Source organism: Sceloporus occidentalis, unplaced genomic scaffold (assembly GCF_023333645.1).
Source record: "Sceloporus occidentalis isolate IW3139 unplaced genomic scaffold, rSceOcc1.0.p SCAF_36, whole genome shotgun sequence".
Lineage (NCBI taxonomy): Eukaryota > Metazoa > Chordata > Lepidosauria > Squamata > Phrynosomatidae > Sceloporus > Sceloporus occidentalis.
The window spans coordinates 400,636-416,148 of NW_028317016.1; the positions used below are offsets into that span (position 1 = coordinate 400,636).

Sequence of the window (15,513 nt, forward strand, 5' to 3'; positions counted from 1 at the left end):
GCAGATAAGAGGGACTGAAAAGGTGACAGAAGAACGGAGATAACAGAACATATATTAATATAAATATATATATTTAAGAAGGCATTTAATGCAGAGAGTGAAATAAATACAGGGGAAGAACAGTAAAATACAGACTCCAAGAAAACTGGAAAAAGAAAAGGTAGATTGAAAATCAGAAATGAGAAATGCTTAAAGGCATTTAAAGGGGTGATCATTTATTTATTAGTATTTAGAGAGGAGGAACAGGACAAAGAGAGTCGTCCGGTAGAAGCACCCACTTCATCTATTGCCTTGTGACATCTCTATCCGACTGCAAGACATTGAGGGTCATTCCAGGCATGGCTACGATCACCTGCACTCGCTTCAGTGAGGAATACCAACTCTTCGAAGAACTAGGAAAGTAAGTTGAACATGGCTTGCGAGAATGGATTAAAAGTTGCTGGGGTTATGTCACAGGGTTTACAAGGAGGTGAGCACGAAAAAGCATTTGGGGCTGGTGGTTCCCAAGCCAATACAGAGGCATGGGACATTTTGGTAACACTTAGTAAAACCAAATTATTTTTCTGATTCTTAAATAGATCAGTTGCCAATATCGACTTTGCCATTTATTTATCATGTACATGGAACTACACGATTTCAGTTGTTTTAAGGAATGCTTTTCAAAGAACATTTGCATTGTATGAAATTTCTAGGGTTTAAATTGGGTTTAAATCCACTAAAACATTTCTGGAGCCCCCTTCTTTCTAGACTTGAGGAATGCTTGATGGTTCCATTAGATACTGCTCTACAGAATCCCCTTGTCATTGCTGCATCCTTTTCTATTGTAAATTGGAATCTTCTTTAGAAGAAAAGAACGATCGGTAGTTTGGGGTTTTAAAAACATGTTTCTCAGTCTCAATAACATGCTCTGTTGGCTGTGCTTTGTTAAAAGAGGGTGAACTCTCTTTTGATCCAAACCTATTGTTGCTGGAGGAATGCATTGCAGGTCTGCTTAGACACTCTAAGGCAATCCATTACCCTCCGTGAATTGTATCTGCTAATAGCAGCTAGAGTCAACTTTTCAAGATTCGTTTTAGCAAATTGTTAGTGACATATGGTATGGTATACTGGGAACTAGCTCACTTTACAAGAATCAAGGACACAATAACTCTTCCAGCTGGCAGCCAGCCAAGACATTAGTGTTGGTTTTTAAGGCACAGTGATTACGTTTTCCCAAATAAAATATACAGCGCTGAGAATGGACATATATTTCTGGCGGCATATGTAATAGAGCAGCATCATTTCTCCAAATCAAGAAAGCTCACATTGTAGGCAACGTGTGAACTGCAGTGTTAAGTGTAGTGCATACGCTTAGCAATGTGTATCAATAAGGGGTGTGGAAATCATTTAAGTCTCTAGGAGAGAAAAAAATATATGAGGATAAAAGGAACATGATAATAATGGTACATAATTTAATTTAAAAGCACTGTGCTATCTGATAATTTGCCCATAATGTGTTTTCTATTATGGTCGTTGAGGTCCTATATATATATATATATATATATATATATATATATATATATATATATATATATATAAAATGCTATATGATTCTGTATATTGTTTGTATTACATTACAATTGTGCAACAAATGCAGTTGAAACAAATTTGTGGGGTGTACAATCTACTGCACATACCTGTCTGGCTTTGAAAAGGTTAATGCACATTTCAAAAAAAAGGTAGGCGAACACAGAGAAAAAGTGTGTTTGATAGACCCCCCTCCCAGTGCAGTGGATGCACCCCCAACCGCCAGGACCACTGCAGTGTGTGTGATGAAATCCAGCACCAAGAGCTTTAATGGGAGACCCCTAGCCGCTCTCTACAACTGCCCCCAGAGCTTTAAAGGGCATCTGAATGGTACTTTACTGTGGCATACAACATACCCATACCTGTTTCATAAATCATCTGCAGTTTTTTTTTTATCTTAACCAGGTTAAGAAAAAAAGGAGAAAAATAGCATCTAAAGGTTAAAGCTTTCCCCCTCCTCAATCAATGCAACTGGATTTTAATTCATCAGAGATATTTAAAAAACTGTCATTCCTTATTTAAAGCTCTTTCATACATGCACTAGTAATAGTGGAAAAATATGTAACTTTATATAAGAATAACATCTAGATGATGCTTTGTCTACACAGCGTATGCAATTGAAATTTTGAGTTGCAAGGTTTCAAGAGCGTGGCTTCGGAAGTCAGCTTTTGATCGGCCATTGGGAGTACATTCCATATGTTGTTGCGTGCAAGCTTAGAGATTTTCATAGTTGGTTGTTGATCCAATGTTAATTACTTAAAGATATAGAAAAAAGTGCCCATAGGATCAGAGTACTGTATTTTATCTCATTCTTAGATATCTGTGGCATTGCAATGTGATTAGCCCTTTAAGATTTATAGCTCAAGAGCATGGGACATAAATAAGGTACATATTGCATCTGGCGAAATTAATAGCCTTTCTTGGGAAAATAGTTTTGTGTAGGTGGACGACATCCATCAATGGCTTTTATAACACCTTCAGTGCCAGATATGTGGGCAACTCACGGTTAAAGCCATGTCAGAAGGGTCATGAATAAGGCTTGCACCAGTCCTACAATACATTGTGCTTCAGATGGACTATAGACCATGCATTGTGGGGGTGGATGGATTTAATATAGATGCTGCCGGTGTTATGGACCCAAAATGTCAGTTGCAGCTTTATTACTATTGAAATGTCTAGTGGCATTTAAAAAGCTACTGGCTTATCGGAACTCCATCCTTACAGCAATATTTTTTTAAATTGCTTTCAATGGCTGTTATGTGTGATATTCTCTGTATCATTATTATTATTAGAGTCGGCGCTCCATCTCGGTAAAACATGCATTAACTTTAAAGAAAAAGCCAATTCTCAATTTGCAGTTTCAATTAGCTTTTATATAAAGCTGAGTTTACATCAGTTAATTTGAGCATTGACTTTAAACTATGGAATATCGTCTCAATCACATTGGGGGGGTTTTGTAAAAAAAAAGTTCCAAAGTGTTATCAAAACCTTAGCAACCAATATAATTATCCCACTGAGAAGACTTACACTGGTTGCTACACGATTCCTAATGGTATTCCTATTTTAACATAAATGCTATCATGTCTATTCAGGCAATTTCTTAATTGTGTGGGTATATATATTTACTAAATAATTAGGAGACCATCTGTTTTGCTTCCGTAGATGCCCATTACATCAGCATGGCACTATATTGATGATCAATAAATAATAATAAAATAAAAAATTGCAAGCTCATACACCCAGGTTCAGATAATTCCTAACTTTTGAAGTTTTAAAATGTTCTTTTGTTCTGAGCTGGTATCTTCCACCTCTCCCACCCAACAATAAAACATACTGAAATCTTATATTACTGGATTTGAGTATTCTATGCCTATAGTTTTAACACAAAAAAAAATTACCTTCCAAATTAGTGGATTATAAAAAAAAATTGGTGCCAGGAGGTGTGAAGAAGTCAGCTTGATAAATATAGTTTACTACTATGCCAGAATTCATACCTTCCAAGTGTCCTGTCTCTTTGGAGCTCTCACTCTCTCTGGCCAGAACGTTACACTTGTCTACAACCTCTATGGTTTTTTTTTTGGGGGGGGGTTGCATTGCATGATAGAATAACGTGGTTTAGAGCTTATGCTATAGCCAAGTCATCTGAACCCACCCCTATACATATCACAGAACATTATAGAGCTGGGTGACATTGAGCTAGACCTTTTGAGAACTGAGCTGGCCCAAAACACAAAGAAAGTCCTTAAAGACACTTGGTAGAACCATATGTTGAACATGAGAAAAAACCTCAGCCAACCTACCCTTCTCTACAACAAAGCAGCTGTAAATAACTATAACAATTATTACCTGGTGTATTCGTTCCCACCAATGGAGGCCAAATGAGGCTTATATTTTGATACAATTGGTGGTGTAAAGTGGTCAATGCTCTTCCATATGGTAATGGATTTATGGGATCAGCTGGTGCTCCATAAATCAACTTTGACATAACTTGGTGAAGCTTGCCCAAAATAAGATTAAACATTGGGGCCAGCTTTGTTTTTTCCTCTGCTAAAAAGGAAAATTCTAGCACTGGTGAGATTACTTTTTACATTTCTGCAACTCACATACACTATATGGACAAAAGTATTGGGATACCCAACCATGTCTTTATGTCTTGTCTAAAATGTTTTGGAATTCCTCTTCAGCAGTCCAAGATATTTTGGGCAATGCTATTCTTCCAACTTTGTGGGAACACTTAGGGGAAGGCCCTTTTCTATTCCATCATTGTCCCAGTGCACAAAGCAAGGTCCATAAAGACATGGTTGGATGGGTTTGCTGTGGAGCAACTTGACCGGCCCACACAGAGCCCTAACCTCAACTCCATCAAACACCTTTTGGATGAGCTGGAATGGAGCTTGTCATAAAAATCCCTGTTGGTGTAACGGTCAGGTGTCCCAATACAATTCAGTGTTTAGTGAGCAAAGTCCTGACTGGTGCATAATGCACTCGCTTCCGTAAGAAAGTTTAACACAGACTGCCTCCCTCCTTTAAATTAATATAATGAGCTATTATAACAAGCATTTGTAAGTGCCAAAACAGTGGCATATTTGAATACTTGCCATTTAATAAACATACTTTGGGGATAGCCCTGTCCTTGAATGTGCCTAATTTTAAAATTATTCCTTATTAAAAACATATAGATTAAGTCAAGCAACTGATCAGTGATTAACACACCTACATACAAGTGATAATAGCCTCAAAATCTGACCCTTGAGGTAGTTCATTTTGCTAAATTGAGACTGTTCTAAATGCTGGCAACCACCCCACCTCCTTTTGCATTTAGATTTGGCTCCCTACGGTGGGTCAGACAGCTCATTAGAACCTAATTCACAAGGTACTAGGACTAAGCTTTTCATATTGCTCCCTGAACACATTATTCTGACCATTTAAGCTTTATAATAACTCTTCCATCACATTACATGGCATAAATTGCAAAACCTTTCGGAAGGCGCAACAGAAAATGATAATTCTCTGCAGAGGTGTAGAAAGCTAAAAAATATGTAAATGTGTTCAAGAGGGTTCTTTTTATTCCTTTCATAGTTACCAAGGTAACGTTTCAAATTGTAAAACACTTTTTTCCCCAAGAATCAGATCATTCATACACTGTATGACCGAAAGAATGTGAACACCTGACCATCATACCTGTATGAGCTTTGTTGGACACCCCATTCCAAAACATAAGCATTTATAATTAATGGTCAAATAGTGTATACTATATATTATTTGTTTAGAGACAGAGAGAGCAGGCATGACTGCAGACTTTGGGAAACAGACAGACCCGCACTGGCCATCTGGCACACTGGGCAAACGCTAGGTGGGTAAAAACGTAGAATGCGGCTGCCCATATTAAGCTGTTAGCCATTCGTACATTATCAGGCAGTGGTTAGACTTAAAAAGTGCCAGTCTGGCCCTGGAAATATAATCAGTACCCTTATAACATACTGACTACGCTTAAAATTAAATTTAAGAGTTTACGTTGTTTTTTAATTAATCTTCAATGCATTTCTCTTACCCCTAGAAGTATTCGTATAGGTATGCTCAATGCTTGACACGTGCTACATCATTTTATTCCCAGAAGCCATACTCCATATTTTACACTTTGAGAGAATAATATTCTTTAGGGGTCCGGTGCTCTAAATCTGGTATAATGTGTTATCTGTGAAGTATGATAGGCGCCAGCCGTTTTCCTCTTGGTAATATTCTATCCTTTATATAGTTATGGAAATACATTAAAACTGTGTTAGCTCGGCATAACTACATACACAGCCAGTAAACTGACTTAAGGGTACTTCATTGACAATGGCACCAGATGAAAGAGACTTGGGAGTTACTATTGCAGATGATTTAGCAGAGGTAGCTGTTATATGAAGATTGTACTGAGAACGAAACAGGGTATTCATAACACTTCATCTATGTTACATGCTGGTTGTGTAAATATGAGCCCTCCTGTCTGTTTTCTGATATATGGACAATAACTGTTTTGGAGCTGGTTCACAGCTGAAACAGTCATCAGGATGGTCCAGGGCATTGGTCAACACATCCACCAAGCCTACAGATCTCAATAAAGTCAGGACCCTTGCCAACTATATGTTAACCTTATATTGACAACATAGGTGGGCTGCATTATGATTTTGTGTGGCACCATTGGTAGCCTCAAAAGATCTTTATCTTACATCCTACATTAGTATTCTCTATGGTAATCTACTTAAAGCACTCAGGTAAAAGATAAAAGGGGACAGGCAAAGACAACATTTTTGGAAAAATGTTATTGCGAAGAAGAAAACAGGCAAGGAAAATATTCAAAAAATGCTGTTTTGATTCTAAGTGTCTGGATTTTTATGAACAAGCCAATATTGCAAAAATAGCCAAGAGCAAAACAAGATGTTAATATTTTTGCATATAAAATCTATTTTTGCAGCAGTAACGTAAAAAAACAACATGGAATAGTGAAGCATAATAACCCATTGTACTGTTTTATAGATAAGTTAGCCAATTTCCAGAAAAAAAACTAAACCTGTAAATTAAATCAAGCATCATTGAGTAATATACAGCACCTCACCATACAAGTTCAGTATAGGTCTTCTGGTATTTTTTTGCTTCAGCACTGAATAGTTTACCTTATTTGATAATACATCGTCTTCCCATTGTCCTGATTCATATCAGTTTTGCTGATGCATTGGGGCTCTTCACAAAGTCCTTTGTATTGAGCGATCTCAACATTGATTTCTCTTTCACTTTACTTTATGCTTTTCTTTCCATTTTTGTGTGTAAATGGTTCTTACAAGCTGTGAAATTACACACTTCTATGTTTCTATGCTGTGGTGTAAGTCCATCATTATATTAATATAATATTATATATTATATCACACATATACTTTGTATTAGGACAGTACATTTAAATATGTATTTTTAACCATTTCAGTAAAAAAAAGGTTTTACAGGTTAAATAAAATAAAAAAAACACTTTTACATTTTTTTTACCTTTTTTCTAGGGGCGCTTTCTCCATCGTCCGTAGGTGTGTGAAAGTTTTATCGGGCCAGGAATATGCAGCAAAAATTATTAACACCAAGAAGCTTTCAGCTCGAGGTGAGTGTGGAATATAAAGCATTCTTTTTGCCTTGCTGTAACAGACAAATATTTTCAATCTTCATACTGTTGGCCATCATGAATAAATCTAGATGTTATCAATGGGATCAAATTAAAATGAAGAGTGTGAAATGGGTAAGAGGTTATATAAGAAAGAAAATATTAGAGAAAAGGCGTTTTCTTTAATTACACAAGGTCAAAGATATGGTAGATATGGATGTAATAGGCAGGAAAATAATTTCTGGATCATCTCTTAAATTTAGGTCTTTGTAGGAGATTAGAGACTTTCAGTCTTAGTTTGGATAGTTGAAATATGGGTCTAATCGATAGGTCACAGTCGTCACAATAATAGTCCTTTGAAAAGAGTTTCACTTCTAGGTCTTCATTTTAAGAGTATGCTTGTCCAACTTAAATCTTAATATCAAAGCCTTAGACTCCAAGAAGCTTTCATTGAAATAAACTTTATTATTTCTCCTGATCATATAGGCCAGAGGTAATCAGAACTATTTGTCTGCATCTCATCCTCAAATGGATGCAGTCCTTTTATTGTCATTAGACATTTCTGATTAAGACACACTGGCCAAAAATTGTTGGCCTGTTAATTGTTTTTTTTGGTACACATATTTCTGGAATGGCCCCTGGTTTTCAAAACACATTAATTTTAAATTGATATGTTAGCTGCATTTGGAAGATGGACTTACTTCACTGTAGAAAAGTCCAATGTTCTAGTCTATTTGTGTGTATCTGAAATAAAAAAGTAAAATACTATATGAAAAATTGCCTTGTGTGGCTGCGATCAGAGATAAGCTTAATGCTTCCAAAGTGCTCTGCGGACAAATTCATCACACAGTTATGGCAATGCAAGATATTGAACAAGGATATGTTTAATTCCCCCAAAGCAAGGCAGATGTTCAAAATCTCATGAAATATAATGCATGGAAAAATCTTAGGTACATCTGTGAAACCAAGTAATGGATCCCAGTCTGCAATGTTTGTTAGTTACCGTAATACGTTTATTTTTTTCTGATGGACAGATATATTGCATGTACTTTAAGACTATTGATAGTTTCCCTGCGGAGGCCGAGGGTATACGTAGGCAGATGACCTTTTGGAAAGGCAGCACACAATCTTTCACAACGTATTGCACCAAAAATCATTGCAATAGAATCAAAACCAGAGACAGAATAGTGAAAAAGTGTCGGCAAAAGTGATAGAAGTCAGAAGAGATGCCGGTGAAAAGTCAGGAGTCAGTAGTCTCTGGAAGCAAATAAAACAAAGGGAGAAGACATTAATAGAGAGGCAAGTATAGAGAAGAGTAATGAGCTGGAGACAGAAGGTAGGTGAGTCACCAAGAGAAGATTGGACATTCAAAGGAAGTGACGGGGAGCATCATAAAAGCTGATATCCAGGAGAAAAGAACTGGGAGAATAGAATGAGGATAGCAGAGCTGTCATGAGCAGAGGTGGTAGCCTGTAATAGATGTTCGAGAGAAGATATTAGATGATGTTCCCATAATTTGTTTTAAGTGTTATTACCCTACTAGTATATACTAAGAAGATGCACTTCTGAGAATACTAGTGGACATATAGATCCAATGTATTTCAGCTGCATGTTTACCTATCCTAGGCCTGACCCAGGGCGGCGCACACAGCTGCCCCTCTGTGGTCACTGTCCTTACTGTAGAATGTAGGCATATGACTTCATAACCCAACGCTTCATGTCCTGAAGGCACACAGTGCCTTTTAATGCATTCTATAGACTGTCACCCCCTAGACAGCCACACTTGAGATTTCTCCACTTTTGTGAGCTCAATTCCTTTTCACTGTGTGCTGTGGGCGGTTCTTTAAAACTCCGCCTTGCTCTGGGCTATATAAGCCTGCAGGATTCCATTGCCCTTGTGTTCCAAAATGGCTACCAAGTGTGTTCACGTGTTCCTGATTTTCCTGTGTATACCCTGGCTTCGTGTGACTTCCCTTCCGCATCCTGATTCCTGATACCGCTGACTTCTATATTCCTGACTCCGGCTCGTCTGGCGATCCATTCTGGTTCCTGATGCCGGTTTGTTTATCTGACTACGATTTTATATTAAATTTTTTTTCTAGAAAGGATTTTTTCATTTTAGATCTTTTGTGTCAGTCTGGTTCCTGTCCCTAGTCGGCCAATGCCAGAATACGCCACTGGTTTTTTTTATACAATAATTGCTAAAAATGAAAAATAAACATTTTGGAACCGCTTTGGGTTTTTAGACCTTAAAGTCCATCTCTTTTATTTATGAGTTTATCATATGCTATTAATAGCTTAAATGTAATATGTAATATGTAAATGTTATCCAGAGATTAGTACCGTTATCAACATCATATCTAGATGGGTTAGGTTTCCATATCTCTAAAAACATTATTTCCCCCCTGCATTTTCTCAATCATCTGACACTACGTACTGAATAGATGGGTAACAATTCTTAACAAAGAAGAGAGCAGTTATTTAAAATCTTGGTGATGATAAGAGGGTAAAGAGATTGCATAAACTGTGAAAAAAGACCCAGCTGTTATACTATGAAGTTCCTCCCTTCACCCCCCTCATGTACATGTTCACAGCAGGGAAGAAGCAGCTTCACTAATTTCAAAGCTATTGGCGAGTTAACGGCAGAAGGCAGCCCTTGGGGAAATAAAAAGGCAGAACTGATCAAACCTGTCAGTGTAGGTGTAACAATGACTCCTGATTCCCGACACATGGAACCTGAGAATGACAGGAAATATGACAGCTTGCACATTGGAAGATGAAGATTTGCCTTCTCTAACCTTCTCAAGAACTTTCAGCAGCCACGTATAGCTTCTTGATGCTAGCTTTCCATGATGAAGAAAATCAGGCACATTCTCATCTGGGATTCGGAATACGTAAAGTCCAAGTGTTAACAAAAAACTTACAAACAGAATTTTCACCCCATGTGGTTTTTACTTACCGTATTGGCTCGAATATAGGCCGCACTTTTTCCCCCCACTTTAAGTCTTTAAAGTGGGGGTGCGGCCTATATTTGGGGTCTAGCGCCCGACGCCCAGGACATGCAGTTCCGGGCGCCGGCCAGGCAGCAGGGTTAGGATACAGATCCTCCGCAGCGGTGCAGGGGACCTGTATCCTACTCTCCGATACGGCATACCTGTATACCTGTATACAGCCTCCCCTCCCGGCACTTTCCACGGGGGGAGTGCCGGCACGGGAGATTGTCTAAGCACATCGCGCAGACATTCACCGGCAGCGGCAATGTGAGTAAACAGCCACCGCTGCCGGCACATCTGCACAATGTGCTTTAACAATCTCCCTTGCCAGGAATTCCCACGGGGGGAGTCCCGGCAAGGGAGATTATTAAAGCACATCGTGCAGACGTGCCAGCAGCGAAAGGTTGTTAACGCTTGCATCGCCGCAGCCGGTGAACGTCTGCGTGATGTACGCTAACAATCTTCCTTGCCGGCACTTCCCACGGCGGAAGTGCCAGCACCGGAAGTTGAATACGCGTACTGCGTAGCTGTCCCCCGCCAGCCCTGCAAGATCCCGGGGAGTCTGCACCGGTAAGTCTAGGGGGGGGGACCTCTGGGGGCAGAGTGGCAGCATATCTCAGGGGGGGATAGAGTGGCAGCATATCTCGGGGGGGGCACATCTCAGGGGCAGAGTGCATATCTCAGGGGGGAGATATCTGTTCCACTAAGTGTGTAAGAAATTTTTTTCTTTAAAAAAGCACCTAACTTTTAGGGTGCGGCCTATATTCGGGTGCGGCCTATATCCCAGCCAATACGGTAATTTAGATCTCACTATATTATTTGTAGCCATACGTTTGGAAGGCAGAACCAAGTTGGGGCAGAACCAAGTTTAAGCTTGGTTCTAACACTCACGGTACCTTTATAAGCGAGAAGGTATATGCAACAATATTTACAAAAATCTAATTCAAATCTTCACCTTCAATTGACAAAGGTTTGTATTTTTTACCTCCCCATGCTTAATGAAAGATGAAACTGATCATATCAAATGAAAAGTCACTCAAACAAGGCTTGAGCCATCACGTCTTCCAAACTGGCCCAGACTCGAGCCTTTGTTTACATCCCCACAATTGGTTTCTATTAAAAGTTTGGGCCACTTTGTGTTCAATAAATATTCATAATTTACAACAACCTCTAGGTCCCTCCAGGTTAAATGAGGGACTGTAATAATCTACAGTACTCTCAGAAATATGAGCCAAAAATACGATTAGAGGCATTTTTTTATGGCTTTGAAATTTCCCCTTTCTTTTAAATTGATTTTAAGAAACTGCTCTATTTGAACCATTGTTCCACTAAAACCTCCTGCCAATGAGCAGTTAACGTGCTTCAGGGATACAATTGTTTCTGATTGTTCAGCTGTTCTCTGCTATCACCCCTACTGTTTCATTGCATGCTGTTCCTTTATGAAATTACCCTATCACAGTGTCAAAAAAAGGATACAAGGAAAAAATAAATAAAATGCAATACCTTAAAACCTTGCTGAAATTTGCCAGTTCACAGAACAAAAACAAGTAATAATAATAATAATATCAATGTTTCAGATCAATTATTTTCAATCTTGTCCTCAAAAAAGAATTTTAATTTAAAATCACAAGTCTATAAAATAAAGGGACAGACATGTTGCCAGATCCACATGTGTTCATTTGTGAATATATGTAATGTTGGATGTATTTTAGGCCAATATGTGCAGACATAACCCTTCCCTTTTAGAATTTTACTTAAGAAATATTTACATCTCTCTGTATTAACCAATATTCAATGTAACAACTTCAGAAATGTATATATGAACCTGACACTGAATCAGGGATGTGCTACTGTGGATGCTGTGGGTGCATGGCATCCAGATGACTGGTAACCAAGGCTCCCAACAGATACCGTGTGTGTGTGTGTATGTACAGTATGTGTAAGTGTATGATGTTAGAGTGAGTGGCTGTTAAAGGGAACTTACATGTTAATATGTGCATGTATTTTACTTATGGTGGGAGTGTGCCGAAATAATACTAACCTTGCAGTTTAAACAAAGGGGTCTATTCACTAAAGGGAGAGTTATATTTCAACTCATTGACTTTACTATACATTATGAATGGTCAACCCCAGTGGGCTTCTACTAAAGGAAGAGCTTGACTGGCCTTATAAACGGAACTACGGCTACAGAGGACTGTTTTGGAGTTGTTTTCCCCCTGTTCCACGTTTTCCAGGCGAGTATAATCACACCCTTATGTTTACAGTCCCGTTGAATCCCTGTTTCCGTTGCCCTGTGCCTGACCAGGTCTTAGTCGTAATGCTCTGGAATTGTTTAGCTGCTAGGATCCGTAGGAGTGCCTGCTGACTTTAACCCTAAACATCTCAGATGCCCATGGCCCCCCAGAGCCAAATGTGTGGTGGGATACAACTGAGGGGTGATTGGGAAAGGGAGCTACCTACACCCGGTTGCCTTGCAGACTGCCCTGAGGAATGTTCAAACAGCTGCCGCTCAGGGTCCCGACCACAGATCATGCCACTTTTTGCACTGAATTATCTAGGGACCCCAAGCTATCAAACAATACCCTGGGTTGATGTTGTTCCCTCAGGATCACCCCGAAAACAGTGACTTGGGGTTATGCAGCCGTTACTGTGTTTGGTGGTTGGATTGTTGCTCCAGTCTGTCTGGACAGGGTATTGTTTGGTTGATGTGATTATGGTCCTTATCTCATAAAGTGTTAATCATAAGGCTAGATGTTTTCTTCAATAAAGTCTTCCTGTTTTCTACCTCAACATTTTTTTTTATGATGATTGGGGTGGGCTGCTATGACACTGTATAGCTACGCTCCGGGTAGCCACAGCTCCATTATATTGCTGTCCTGCTTCGACTCCCGAGTACTAGTCTCGTCTAGCGCTGAAGGGGTTAATCGCTGAAGTTTCATACCGAATGAAGCACGATTTGAAGGGTGTATCCATTCGTCCCATCACATATAATATAGAGTTAAGTCAGTAGATGTAAAGGTCTCGTCACCGAGTTAACTATGCAATATACAGGGCCAGCTCAGCCCTTTTTGCTGGAGAACTTGCCACTGTTGGCTCTTTATAATGAACAGTGACGTCAAGGAGTTGAAATCACAACAATCCTATAAACTGTCCAAGCAGCTCACCCTTTTATGAATGAACCCCAAAGATGCAATTAGAAAATCAAAAACATACAGTGCTTGGACAAAAGAGCAGACTGAGCATGAATATTGGAAGAAAATATCATGGACCCATGTCCCTTTTGCTTCTGTTTTTTCCTGCTGAGCTCACATTTTTGTGAGATATAAATCCTCTGGTGATTATCTCTTACAAGGCTCTTTTAATACGTCAGCCTAGCATGACACATCGGATAAAACTGGAGTAGCAATTGATTTGAAGAGACAGAATGCAAACAAATCAGGCTATTAAAATCTATTTTTTTATTTCTAAATTTGACAGATTATACACATTTAAATACAATATAATTCTGTATGAAGGTGCAACAACTAGCACAATATTTTAACCGAAAATCTAAACTAAAAAGAAATATCAGATTGCAGTATCAATATAAAACCAAAGTAAATCAGAATGTCCGATCATATATATTTAATTTTTTTTTTTTCTATAATCTCTTGGCAAATGTAGGTAATCCATAAGAACGTCTGTGCTAATATGCAAGTAGGATTTGTGCAAATGCACAAATAAAACAAAAAAGCTACAAAATAGGTGACTAAGTAGCATGGTTTGTAGTTTGTTATACATAGAACAACTGCATTTTACAGCATTGTTTCTCAGAGGATTTTTTGCTGTGGCTACCAACTTCCCCGGGCCAGTTTCTTGGAGCTCTCCCTCTCTTCTGGGGATGCGACATTGTGCAGGATGGGCTACTCTGCATGAAGGCAGGATTAGATGTGTGTGCAGTTGGGGCTAACCCCAACTAGTTTAAAGCTTGTGGTGGAAGGGAACCGAGTGGGGAGCAGGAGAAAGTGAGTGGTTAGTGGACATGGCCGCACACAACCACCCCGCCAAGAGATTAGCGAAACTGCTCCAGAGACCTGGGGAAGCAGGGCTTCCCATAGAAGCTCTGGGCCAAACCTGGAGAGTGCCTAGATAATCCAAAGTGATGGTTGAAATATGTGCAAAGATAACCAGGTTTGCATGTTATTCCTTCACTACCATCAAGGTAGTGACCTCCCACAGTATACGTTGTGAATAAGGCGGTTTTCTGGATTTAATAGCTTACAATCTACGTAATTATTGTTTAAATAATAATTAAATACATTTGGTACATACTTGCTAGATGTACCAAATATGTCTTCAAATTAGTGAAAAATGTATTTCAAACAATCTATGAATAAAATATTTTATTTTTGGGATTTTTAGGATTACATTTATCTGGCATTTAGAGCTCATAAGTGCCCAATTTTGAGTGACTCATCTGGCAACCCTAACACTCTCACATCGCTCTTTAACCTTCTTTCTCCATAAAAGCTTTGCTTTACTCAGTGGCTACAGCCTTTCTCATTTAATCCATTTTACCGTAGAGACATATTTTGTTAACAGAATGTTTCACTTAATTTTTCACTTCACTTTTTTTTTTTAACAAATCTCAAAATATTGTTCCACAAAAGTGATCCCAATATTTTCGCTCATCTCTACTTGAAGGGAAAAAATATAATCACAAATGATGGGTGTATTTTTGAATATATTTATTAATTATTCATATTTTTTTTTATTTTTAGAAGAACCATAGCTAGCATTCAGTATTATATTAAACATGAAACCATTCATGGGAGACATTGATTTAAAATATAGGTCAACTGGTAGATATGTCCCTGTCTACCTGCTTAGCTCCTATTACAGGTATGAGATTTGGATTTAGTATTTCCACTCTACTACTGAACAAGCTGTTTTTTGTTTGTTGTTTTTTTTTAAAAAAATCTGTTCTTCTTTAAAAAAAGTACAGGGCTTTGCGCTTTATTGGAAGGAAACACGTGCTTCCTAGTAGCTGTATGTCAAGATACTTGCATTTTTATTGTTATCCCCTTGCATTAAAATAATTTATAAGCTGATCTATATTTCATGTTAATGTGTTTGACTTTAAGGGGGAAAAATCAATGGTTGACTGCCAGATTTACTGTGTGTATGGTAATAAGGCTACTTATGTGTTTTTTTTTTTATTATTTGCAAAAACAGTATGAAATAATCTATTACGGTATATACAAAATCCAGTAGAAATTTGTAAATTCAAATTAGTGCACATGCTGAATTGGTCCCTGTCCAGCTCAGCATTTGTTTTTGTGCTGTGAA

At 38.4% G+C, this 15,513-nt stretch overlaps 1 protein-coding gene across 4 annotated transcripts in view; it reads left to right on the plus strand.

Moving 5' to 3' along the window:
* Positions 1-338: 338 nt before the first annotated feature.
* Positions 339-15,513, plus strand: part of LOC149297834 (calcium/calmodulin-dependent protein kinase type II subunit alpha-like) — a 60,719-nt gene continuing 45,544 nt past the window's right edge. For all 4 annotated transcript variants that reach the window (XM_089488036.1, XM_089488038.1, XM_089488035.1 and 1 more), the window contains exons 1-2: positions 339-400; positions 7,098-7,192. In XM_089488036.1, coding sequence (XP_089344162.1) covers positions 339-400; positions 7,098-7,192 — 157 coding nt within the window. The remainder of the gene's footprint in view (positions 401-7,097; positions 7,193-15,513) is intronic.